Genomic DNA, 12,109 nt, shown 5'->3' with positions numbered 1-12,109 from the left:
TGCAGTCTTTTGTTAGCCTTGCCAAATTCATCAGTCACATTATTGATAGGTATCTCTCAAAACTGAAATTTGTTTCAGTTGTGTTTTATTTTTAAGAAGATGAATGAACCCACAAGAATTCCCTCTGCAGGATACATCTTCAGTCATTTCACCACTCCTAAGTGTAAACTAACTCCCTGCTGAGTTATTCATGACCCTTCTTGGCCGGGCTGATGTAGATCTGATCACTTCCTGAGGCTGTTGTGAGGAACAAATCAAGCATCTCCCTTCCTGCTGAGTGCTGGCACATCACAGAATTTCTCTGAGACTCTATGAAAGAGAAAAAATTCAACACAAACCATAATCTGTCCCACATCCCAGATGAGCTACCCAGCATTATAGCTCTCAAACCAGTTCTCCTTATTGCGCCTCTCAGTCCTGATGCTCTTCCTTATTCCTCTGCCTAAAGCTCATTTCTTCCATCATGCCCACACATAACAAATTGTGATTAGCCGGGTTATATCACTGCACTTTTATCACTGTCTCTGGGGCTTTCTCACTCCTGAAGGATGATCTGGAGCTGGAGCAAGAGTCACACTTGAGAACCAAGAAAACTGGTCTTGAGAAAGGTGGAAAGCAGCTGGTGCAGGAAGGGGTAAAAGCTGGAGGTGTGGAAGAGAGAAGAGAGAAGGAAAGCCTAGAAAAAGAGCCATGGCCAAGCCTCAAGTCTGAAAAGCAAAGTTTACACCAGAGGGTGACTGTGATTAAAATGCTGATGATGGATTTGAGAGGCATCGCTGTCAGAGAAATCTGCCCAGCTGGCCCTGCCCAAAGAGGTATGAAATGAACCTTGATGGTCTTTAGGGCTTCAGAGGCAGAAACCCACCCCACCCCCCCACCCCGCCCCAAAAAAAAGGAAAGCTCCAAGCTTTGTTAAACATTTTTCTGAAAATACAATGCTGTAATCTGTTTGGGGGTGGGAAATCAAAGTCTGAGCTTTTTCTGAGCAATGTGCTCAGGTACAAGCCTATCCAGGGAAAGACCCAGGTACAAATCCCTTCTACATTTGATTTGAGCCTTTGTGGGATGTTTAGTTTCAGGGTGGCTGTGAGGTCCTTACCCCGGGGCTGGCTCTGCAGGTGGCCCCATGCAGCCATGATCAGATATCTCCACACCTGTGCTTTGGAGGAGATGGAGACTCCATGTCTGCTCAAATGGAGTGAGGACCTGCTGTGGCACCTCTGTGTGACTGCAGGCCACCTTCCAGAACCACCAGGATCTGCAGCAGGAAATGTCCATGGCCAGGTACACAAGAGAAATAACAGAGAAGTATCTCTGCAGTCTCGTGAGATATATCCAGAGATCAGAACCCACCTTATCCTAAACTATGTTTGGTACATTTCTGTCCCTTATGGGAGTTTTTTAGACTCTTCAGAGGATCCCAGTAGGTCTGGGGTTCCACCAAGGCTTCTTTTTACATCGCTTTGTTGAGGTTGAGTCAAGACTTCTTCTCAGTAACACCTTAACCCCTAATTTTCAGAATTTAATCTGGATTACTGCCATGGGGCCAGGTCAGGTTCTTTTTACATCGCTTTGTTGAGGTTGAGTCAAAACTTCTTCTCAGTAACACCTTAACCCCTAATTTTCAGAATTTAATCTGGATTACTGCCATGAGGCCAGGTCAGGGGGGCTAGTGACCTGCTCACAGCCTGGCACAGAGGTAGCCAGGCTGGACTAGAGCTGAAAACTGCCTCTTTGATCTGCCTACTTGGAGCTGAGGGAAGTCACAGCATGGCAGATGGATGGGGGGCTTCCACAGGCCACAGCTCACATGTACTGCACAGAGTCCTCTCTGCCCCAAAGCAGAGAGGATAGGAACAAAAAGACCGGGGAATAAATTCAGTTGGGCTACCCATTTGATTCAGAAGAGCAGGCAGGTTTGGGCAGAATCTTTTCTGGGATCTACTGAAACTGCTGGAAAAGCAGGCAAATAGTGAAGTCCTTCCCCCAGGCTGCAACCCCAAGTGTGTCACAGCCACAGCAATTGTGCTGCTACTGTGAAAACAGCCCTCCTTGGTTTGTGGTGATAAATTACAGCAAAAGCGGGGAAGCGTCCTAGCTTTCTAAACTTTCCCAACCCACATGCACACGTGAGCCAGCTGTGCAGGGGGAGCAGCTCGGTGCAGCTGCAGAGGATGCACATGCAGGGGTCTGTGCTCAGCTAAAACCTCTGTATAGGTGTAGGAACTCCTTTTCCGGTGGCTGTATCATCACCCCAGGGCTAATCCCTGCTGGGCAACATTCACTGTGCATGTTTGGGATTGAAGAGTGGATGATGGGAATTTTCTATGGTTTCTTTTTCTGCTACACAGTCCCAAAACAGGTTGAAGGGGTAAAGGCTTTGTATAAAAGGGTAATTATTCACTGAGAAATTAGTTCTCATGAAACATGTGAGGTGTTAGCAAGTAAGAAAGGTGCTTTAACCAAAATAACCATCTGTTTTCTGTGAGGCTTTGTGGTGGGGAAACTGAAGGGAGCAGCAAAGTGTAGGGGGGACCAGGTAATGGCCTTTTCCCTGACAGGTGGGAGGGGTGAAGGGAGAGTACAACTTCCGATCTCAAGTGTGAAGAGGGGTATTTGTGGTTTTTGGAGAGGAAAAAAATTGATTTCTGTGGGTTTAGACCATATTTTTTTATTTATATTTTCATGAGCTCATATTTTTAAGGGAAAGTGTCTTTATGGAAGTTTTGCATTTCTTTAAAACACCTATGCTGCGGCAACATGATTTTTTTGCACTTCTCAGCCTGGTGAGTGTGATAAGTGGGTTTTAAATTAATTTCTCAGTTTTTACTTGGTTTCTGCTGGGTTAAAGTGCTTTATTTATTTCAACCTGAATTGCGAAGTGATTTTGTCTGTGTAACCCCCCACCCCCTGCCCCATTCTCAGAGAGTGCAGTGCCTCTGAGATGATATTGAACCTGGGCTAGAAATGAGATGGTTAATCTAATATTTTGATTGCCCATGTTTTAAAATTGTTTGAGACCCCCTATGTGTATTTTGAGGCTCTTTCTGTGTTCAGAGTTAGGGGAGAAAGGCAGGTAAGGAGAGGGAGAGTGAGAGAGGGGAGAGTGTTTGTGCATCATCTCAGGGCCCCATTCTGCAGCCCAAGGCAAAAATTTTTGTGTTTGAGTGAATATTCTGCAGACAAAAAGCAAAAGTGAATGATCTGGGTTTATGAAAGAAATAAAAAAATTTCTCTTTTAATTTTTTTCTTTTTACCAGGATTTCTCTTTCCCAGTGTAGCCAAAGGTACAAGCCTGGGGAGTGAGTGAGGGGCAGTGATTGAACAGACAGCCCATTCTCTAACAGACAGGTTTATTGAGTACACGCACAACTATGAAAAGCAAAGCAAAGCGGTGATGTCCAGGCTCCAGAAACAAGATCTCACCAATCCGCTGGCCAGACGTGCTGGGAGTCTTGGGACCCTGGAGGTGGTGCTGCAAAGGTCCATGTGGATTCAGCGCCCTAAAGTCCATGGTGATTACAGGGTCTTCTGTTCTGCTCATATTTCACCATTTTTCCAAGTCTTTGAGGCTGTTCACACCCCTGTTGTCTTGGGTGCTTTTCCAAGATCAGGCGTCACAGTTCCTTCTCTTTCCTTCCAAAGACAGTGTCCTTGGCTTTCTTTACCCCCATATCCCTTGTTTAAGGACTCTTAAATCACACAAGAGCAGCTTCTTAACATTAGTATTTGGGGATGGGAAGTTCAAAAACTAGTTACTTACACTAACTTTTGCTTCTTTACTATAAGGGTGATCACACAATGAAACAGGTTTGCCCAGAGAGGTTGTGGAGTCTCCATCTGTGGAGATGGTCAAAGCCCAGCTGAGCACAGTCCAGGGTAGTCTGTTCTAGGTGACCCTGCTTGAGCAGGTAGGTTCAGACTAAATGAAACCTCTCAAGAGGTCCCTTCCAACCTCAGCCATTCTGTGACTCATGCCATCTGCAGGCTGCTTGGCCAGTCCTCCCCTCCTGGATGGCCCTCTGGTGACAGAGAAGGCCATCCCTCTCATCAAGGTCTGGCATGGCGTGTGTCTCCACCGCTCAACGCCTACTGGGTTGCAGCCAACAGCGGAGCCAAAAGATCTTCTTGGTGGCAAACACAGAGGCCAACCCAGTCTTGCCCTTGACTATTTCAGGAGGCTCTTGGCCTGCCCTGCTTCTTTCACCTGGGTGTCAAAGAAGACCTTCACCTGCCTCATCCGGTAACAAGTGGCTACCATGGCAAAACACACACAGATTTGCATTAGCAGTACAACTACAACGGGGTGCAGCAGCGTATTGAAAATGCCTGTGGCTGTGGGGGACCAGCCAAAAAAAACTTCCCACCAGTGGTGTTCTCCCGCCCTCTTAATTCGTTCCATTACCTGTTTTATAACTTTACCATCATGGTGAACTGTTATCAGGATCTTTTTAGCTTCAGCCTTGGCATTTTCTAGCAGCTGCTGCAAATCTGCATGCTCTAACATTTCTTTTACAAGTGATAAATCCATACCGATGGGGGTCGGGGTTATACTACGGTACAAGGTATAGTTTCTGATTAGCAACTGGCTAGTAAACACAGGTGGTTTATACACAAAATCACAGCCTCTAATAGTAGCTACATTGCAAGCACACATATTTGAGTCGCTAAACACGGTCTGGTTATAAGCTTCATTAATTTGCACGTATTTACACGTCGTTCTGAAGCACACACAGCCTTTCCCTACATACACTAACATGGTTTTGTTACTGCTCTGGGGGTTGATCTCGAAGTGGCACTCCCCTTCTTTGGTGTCAAAGCACACATCACTCGCCTTAAGGGCATCATCTTCGCATATGAATCCCAGCCCCCTCTCCAAAATGCAGGCTTCCAAATCTACCGTCTGCCACTTCCCTTCAGACACCCTGGCCCACATGCGGTGGTCCAGGGGGTAGACCACAGACCCGTTTGTGTTTACCCCCAGGGCCACGATGGGATAGACCTTTTCAATGCGAGCCTCTGCCACAGTGAGGACGTGGGCAATGACTGCGTTGAGGGCCTGGTCGTGGGTGAAGTTGACAAGCCTCCACCAGGCTTGGAGCTGCCGCTCCTTCTCTGTGGCCGCGTCCCACACGATCTTTCGGATCTCAGTGGGCAGGACACCGTTGTCACCGTCCCTCAGGATACCTGCAACAACACTCTGCACCCACATCTGGGCCTGGATGCAGCTGAGAGCAAGAGAGACGTTACTTTGTTCAATGCCCAGGGCTCGCAACAGCACCTGATGGTCTTTCTCACTTATTTGTTCCCAGGTGGGCAGCACCTCTGACACAAGCCACTGCCCCATCCCAAGGCTGGATAGAGATGAATTCAGGGGCTTGAGGAGACCCTGCACACCCGAGGTGACAGTCTCCAGCTTGTTTGCCAAGACCTCAGCATTCATGCTGTTGAGGACTCCCAGGCCGGCACCTCCTCCTCCCAGCGCCGTGGCCAACAGGTCTCTCCTGGCCCGGGTGCCCTGGAGGGAGCGGCTGTGGAGCCACGCCAGCCAGCCAGTGTGCAGAGTAGACAGGAAGGGGGCACAGTATGGTCTGACAGAGGAAATATTAACAGTGGAGAGAGACAGCACCACCTTCTTTAGTGATCGGACAGGCCCTGTCAACAGCTCCTGGACGTGATTTTTCTTCACTACATAAGGACCTATTTTGGAAACAAAAGGGGGCATGACAGCAATGATGGAAAACTCTGTTTTAAATCCTTCAGGGCCTCCTATCCACCACTTTCCTCCAAGTTCAGGGGACATTTCTATGCTCAGGTTTCCTTGACACCACACCTGGAGGGTTATGATCAGGTGTGGGCAGCGTCCATAATCCTGATTATACCATGAAGCCTCCGTGTCTAATTCAGATCTATCAAGTGTTTTGCTCTCACAGAGGCAGGTCAATGGAATGATCCACTTGTGGCTGTTAGGGGCTGTGACTGTCACAGTGGTGCCATTAATTTCCATTGGGTCAGCTACACTTTCTTGGGAGTATTTAATTTCCAGTTTTACCTGGTTGCCAATTTCAGCATAAGGGGCTGCGTGCCAGGCCAAAAAATGGCACTTTGAGATCTTAATGGCAGCAAAAGAGGGTGCTGTGGTACTGATCTTAAATTTGAAGGACAGCCCCACACTGTTGTTTGCCCAGAGGCAAACCACAAAGACCGGCTGGACCAAAGTAAAATTGTACCAGCAGTCCAATTTCTCCACAGCACAGATTTTTTTCTGATTCTTCTTAGTTTTTATTTCAGTGACAGAGATTTGAGTTACTCGCTCGTGAGTGGATCCGTTAATTACCCTGCACCCCACCTTTATTTGCTGTCCCACCTTCCCCAGCAGCTGTGGAAGTCTGTTTGTGCTATCCCAGCTCCACTCATTTTCCAAGTACACCTCTGCCCCATGCATAACCACTGTTGACAAATTTAAGCCTTTGTTAGAATTTAATCCCATGATTCCTGTATGTTTTATGTAAGCTTGGGACCAGGGCCAATCAGTCCCAATTTTTGTGTGCCTCCTAACCCTGTGCTGGGCTGTGGCCTGTGTGTCAAGGTGCCTTTCTAAGTGAGCATGAGTGACATTTTGTCTGAGGTGCTGGTGGGTTGGTTGGGCGCATTGGGTGCTCAGCACTATGCACATACCAGAAAGCAAAGTAAATCCTGCAATCACAAATTTGAAAGCATTTTCCCCGCAGTACAAACAGGGCTGGTGATGACACGAAGTTCGCCCTTCCCGCTGGTCACAATCGCCTTCCATTTTCCTTTATCTGCAAAACATAAGCAAGGCGGGCTCTCCAGCCCCGTTAGTTTCCCTTCCATGCTTTTAATTGTGAAGAATGGAACCATTTCTCCTGCCTTTTTGCCCCTTTTCTGATTTCTACCTGGTACACAGAGGGGCTGGCCTTGTTCACAACCCTAACAGGCCCCAGCCACTGGGGTTCCAGCACTTGGTTCTTCTCCCTAACCCCTCGGTATATTACCAGATCCCCTGTGTTCCACTCCACGGGGCGCAGTAGCACTCCCAACTGTTTCTCCATCTTAGGGATGCTGGTCTCCTGCACTGAGGAGAGCTGGCGGTAGGTGGCTGACACCGTCCTCAGCATGTCCTGGACCCACCTGTCCATCAGCACGCGGGGCTGCATTTCATCTGGGGGCTCCCCTCCTTGCCACCAGTGTTCCAGAAACTTCGGGTCTCTTGCAGGAGAAAATTTTGGGAGAGAGGGTGTTTGAGATGCCAGAGACGCCCTCAGTGCCAGCAAGGTTAGTGGGAGCTTATGATCCCAGTCTTTCCTTTGCTGGCTTACAAGCTTCCTCAGTGCTGCCTTCAGTGCCTGGTTGGGCCCCTCTGCTGAGATTGGCTTCTGGAAATGCCCTGTGATGTGAAGCTTTTGTTTGATTCCCAGGGCCTGGCACACCCCTTTTGTGACTTCCCCGATGAAGCGTTGGCCATGATCTGAGTGGATCTCCTTTGGGATGCCCCACTGTGAGAAGATGTGCTCTACCAGGATCTTTGCAGTTGCACTGGCTGAGTTGTTTCGAGCTGGGAATGCTTCCACCCACTTGGTGAAGATATCACTGACCACTAGGCAGTACTTGTTGCCTTGGGCTGTTTGGGACAGAGGGCCAATAAACTCCATCTGCAACTTGCTCCATGGCCCAGAAACCCTCTGGTGGCCCAGGATGGCCTTGGCTGTTTTGGCATCGGGATTGTTGGCTGCGCAAGTCAGACAGTTGCTGACATACCTCTCCACATCCTCTCTCATTTCAGGCCACCACCCAGCACCCTGAAGCCTCACCATGGTCTTGTCTGTCCCCAAATGCCCCTGCTCATGAGCCAGGGCCACCAGCTCTGTCCGGACCAGTTCAGGCACCACCCAGACTGGGAAATCTGCCCCCTCCCTCCGTGCCAGGACCAGGCCTGAGACATCTTTCCACAGCTTGCACCCTTTGTACTCCCTGCCCTGGGCTAAATCCCAGATCCTGGGGTCCTGCGCCTGCAAGCCCACCAGATCCACACTCTCCCAGTGCCTGCTGGGGGCCACCGACACTGGGCCATTCTCTGGTATCTTGCTGGCCTTCCACATCAGCCCTTCCTTGGCACCTTGCTTGGCTTTGGCGTCTGCCTCCTTGTTCCACTTGGCTTCCTCTGTTCCCTTCTTGTGGGCCTTGACCTTAATGATCTGTGCCGGGCACACCCTCTGCTCTGCCAGCCTTGCAAGGTACAGCAGCTTTTTGGCATAGGTGACAGGCTTGCCATCAGCAGACTGCATGTCCCTCTCCCTCCAGAGGGGCAGCCACTCCAGTGCCACACGAACCACCCAACCCGAGTCTGAAAATATGGCCAGGGGCTGGTCTGCCGGCGTGTTTTCCAGGGCGGCCATCACAGCCACCAGCTCGGCAGCCTGGATGGAGTGTGGCAGGCACCTCCCCTTCACCACCTCCCCGGTGCCCCGGTTGACAGCGGCATAGCCTGTGTAGGGCACCCCTTGCTCGTGGTAGTTGGACCCATCTACAAACCACACAATGTAGCCTCTCTCCTTGGCCTCCTCCAGGCTGAGGCTGCTCTCAAAGAGGGGTGCCCGCCGTGGCTTGGGGTCAGTGAGGGAGACTCCCAGCTCCTCCCCACCCCTCTCTGCACTGATTACCACCCTGTAGGTACCAGGTGAGGGATCCCCGGGGACCTCCTTGTTGGTCAGTGCCAACGCCCAGTTGGCCATCCTAGGGCAGCACAGGGGACCCTCATCGCCCTTTCCCAACAAGAGGTACCTCACCGGGGTGCAGGAGGTCCTCAGCAGCACTGGGGCTGACCCCACCAGGTACTCCCAGTGCTGCAGGGCCCAGGTTAAGGCTAAAACCTCCCTCTCGTAGTCACTGAACTGTTGCTCGGCCGGCGTCAGGAGACGCGAGGCATGGGCCACAGGGAACAGGTTGGCACTATGTTGCTGGCCCAGGGTGGCCTGCAGCCCCCTCCCGGTGCTGGCCAGCTGCAGAACATAGGGTCTGTCCCCACGAGGGTGTGCCAGCATGGGGGCTCGTGACACACTCTCCTTTAAGGTCTTCACTGCCTCATCCTGCTCTGGCCCCCATTCCCAGGGGGTGCTCTTTTTCAGGAGGTGGCAAAGGGAGGCTGTTTTCTCTGCATAGCCCTCAATGAACTCACGGCATAACCTCAGGAGAGACAGGAAGGACCTCAGGGCGGTGACATCAGACGGTGCTAGCATCTTCTGTATGAGCTCAACCCTCTGCTTTTCCAGTGAGCGCCCTTCCTCCCCCAGGGCCACCCCCAAAAAGGAGACCTCCTTCCAGCACAGCTGGGCCTTTGTGGGGCTGATCCTGAAGCCTGTCTTCTGGACAGCCCCCAGCACCTCTGCCAGCACCTCCAGATTCTTCTCCTTTGTCTGGGTGTGGATGAGGATTTCACCAGCACAGGACAGCACACTGTCCCGGTGGCTGACCTGCTCCCACATCCTCACCACGTGGGCATGGCAGATGGCAGGGGCATTGTGGAAACCCGGAGGGACTCTGGTGAAAGCGAACTGCCGTCCTCGAATCGTGAAGGCAAACTTGTGCCAGGACTCGGGGTGCAAGGGGATGGCAAATGATGGGCTGGTCAGGCTGAGCACCGAGAACCACTCGGATCCCCGGGAGATGGCTGCCATGGTGTTGGGATACTTGACCACCGTGGAGGTCTGCATTGGGGTGACTTGGTTCAGGGTGCTGAAATCAACTGTCAGCTTCCAGGTTTTCCCATCAGCTTTCCTCAGGGGCCACACTGGGGCGTTGTTGGTGCTCTGCTGCTCCACCAGCACGCCCTGGGCCAGCAAGGTTTTGACTGTGTTCCACAAGCTGTCCTCAGCCTCAGCCGGGTACCAGGGCTGAGGCTGAGGAGGCGGATCCGGCCCTTTGATTGACACAGCAGCATCAATCTGCCCACAGTCCAGCTTGCTTCTTGCCCAGACCTGGGGAAACTGCTCTGTGACACGTTTCACCCGGGGTTCCCACTCAGGGTGGACCAGGACCTCAGGGGCTTTCACTGACATCACCCTGTGGCTTGCTGGGATGACAGGCAAATCAATTTGTGGGCAGTGTAGCAATGCTTGGTTTGCCAGGTCCACCACTACCCCAATCTCTGTCAGTGCAGAGATGGCTAAAATTCCTGGCTTTCCTTTCATTTCCATTTTCCCAAATTTTTCAGACCCTTTGACAGCCCCAATTTCAAAGGGTATGGGCCCTGTGAATGGCACTGAGAATTTCTGGCCATTCAGCCCTGACAGTTCAATAATTTCAGAGGTTTGGAAGATCCCGGCTCTGCCGGGGGCCATATTCAAAATTGAATAAGAGGCACCAGTATCAATTAACATCACTTGTCCAAGCACCCCTCCTCCAATAGTTGTATCAACTATCAGGCGCCCCCACAAATCGGTCTTAATCGGTGCCACAAAAAGGGGCGATGTGGGTGCCTGGCAGCCCTATTGCTGAGCCTTAGACCCCGGGTCAATCAGGTGGGAGCTGCTGTGCTTTTTGGCCTCATGCAGGGCCAGCTTTTGGAAGAGCTCTGTATCCGGCAAGCCATCAATGTCCTCCTGTTTCTCGTATTTAATCAAGCGCTTCCTCAGCTCAGCCCGCCAAGGGTTACACTTCTGAAACCTCATCCCTTGCTGGTTCTCCTTCCCCAACCCCCCCTTGCCGTCAGGATCTTTTCGGTTGTCTCCTTGCATTTTTCTCATCCCTGCATTTTGGAAAGACATGCCCATGGTTTTCCCTTTCTTCCCCCCCAACATGTACCCTGGGAATGCCTGCTTTTGCAGCTCAAAATTCTGGTTCAGGATATGCTCCAGTTCTGACAGAGGCTTTTTGGCTGCATCCCCACCAGCAATCACCCGCAGTGGGGGTGTCAGCCCCACCACCAGTGGCTCCTTGAATTCAGGCCTGTCAAAATCAAGGGGGGAGTCCTTTGAGCCAGGCAGCCCAGCCATCTGGTAGAGCATCTTTTTACGGTTAACATAGGCATCGGGCCTCTCCTCGGGGTTTTGCTTTTCCTGGTGGAAGAGCACTAAGGGATTGACCTCTGGGAAGAACACCTTCAGCACAGCCAGCTGGACATCCCCAATATCCTGCACATTGCCCATCTGCACATCCCCCGGCAGCGCCGCGAAATCATCCGGTTTCATGCACTTCCTCACAATGTCTATCAGGTCACTCACAAAGTTGCCACTCTGGCACTTGGGCAGACGCTGGACCCTGGACAGCCAGTTAATGGCTGTGTCCTTTGTCAGTGGTCCCAGCATCTTCCCCACTGTCTTAAGCTGCTCAGGGGTAAACCAGAGCACAGCCCTGTTGGTGTCTATGGCCTGGAGTGGGACATGGCTGACTGGCTCATCATGGGGGACCTTTTTATCTTTGGAAGCCTCTACCTCCCCTACTTGCAGCTGGCACACCTCCTCCCGCAGAGGAGCATAGGGGGACGGCCTAGTGGGGCCATTAGCACCCCACACATCATCCTCATAATCATAGTGGGGTGGGTGCAGGTCCAGGGAGTCCTCCCCCTCACCATTCCCGATCGGGGCCCTCTTGCCTTTAATGGCAGCCACAATGCCCCTTGACACCCCCAGCTCTGCCTCCAGCTCCTGGATCTTGGCGTGGCACACCTTGTGATCGGGGCCAGTGCCCCGGTCCCGCTGGACATCCTGCAGGACCGCCCGCACCGCGCTCTGTGCATCGTGGGTCTCCCCAATCCACTTGCCAACCTCCTTCTTTAGCTCCTCCGTTTTCAGCTTCTCATAGCCCAGCTTACTTTCCAGCCGGGTAATCTCCACGGCGCTGCGCAGAGAGTCCCCGCACAAACCCTGCACCTCCGCCCGCAGGTTGTCCACCTGGACTTTGAGCTCCTCCTTGGCCTGCTCCAAGGTCTGCACATTCTCAAGAGCCTCCTTCAGCAACTTGGACAACTCCCTGCCTACCATCAGCAAACCCTGCAAAGCCGCTCGCTTCTTACACTTGTTAGTGGGTTTGGGCTTTTTGTTCTCCTCCGACCAGCTCTCCCACTGCTGGCACAGCTGCTGGTATGCATCTG

At 51.7% G+C, this 12,109-nt stretch overlaps 2 protein-coding genes across 2 annotated transcripts; both read right to left on the bottom strand.

Annotated features, from left to right (window-relative positions):
• Positions 1-3,336: 3,336 nt before the first annotated feature.
• LOC136290924 (uncharacterized) lies at positions 3,337-6,888 on the bottom strand. The gene has a single exon (XM_066185372.1). It carries the CDS (start codon positions 6,791-6,793, stop codon positions 4,169-4,171), a length of 2,625 nt encoding a protein of 874 aa, XP_066041469.1. The 5' UTR covers positions 6,794-6,888; the 3' UTR covers positions 3,337-4,168.
• Positions 6,840-10,397, bottom strand: LOC136290923 (protein NYNRIN-like). The gene has a single exon (XM_066185371.1). It carries the CDS (start codon positions 10,395-10,397, stop codon positions 6,840-6,842), a length of 3,558 nt encoding a protein of 1,185 aa, XP_066041468.1.
• Between the last annotated feature and the right edge of the window lie 1,712 nt (positions 10,398-12,109).

The sequence above is a fragment of the Chamaea fasciata genome, unplaced genomic scaffold (assembly GCF_029207755.1).
Source record: "Chamaea fasciata isolate MVZ Bird 193981 ecotype frontalis unplaced genomic scaffold, bChaFas1.0.hap1 SCAF_6, whole genome shotgun sequence".
In the NCBI taxonomy this organism is placed as follows: domain Eukaryota; kingdom Metazoa; phylum Chordata; class Aves; order Passeriformes; family Sylviidae; genus Chamaea; species Chamaea fasciata.
This window is presented reverse-complemented; position numbering and strand designations above follow the sequence as displayed.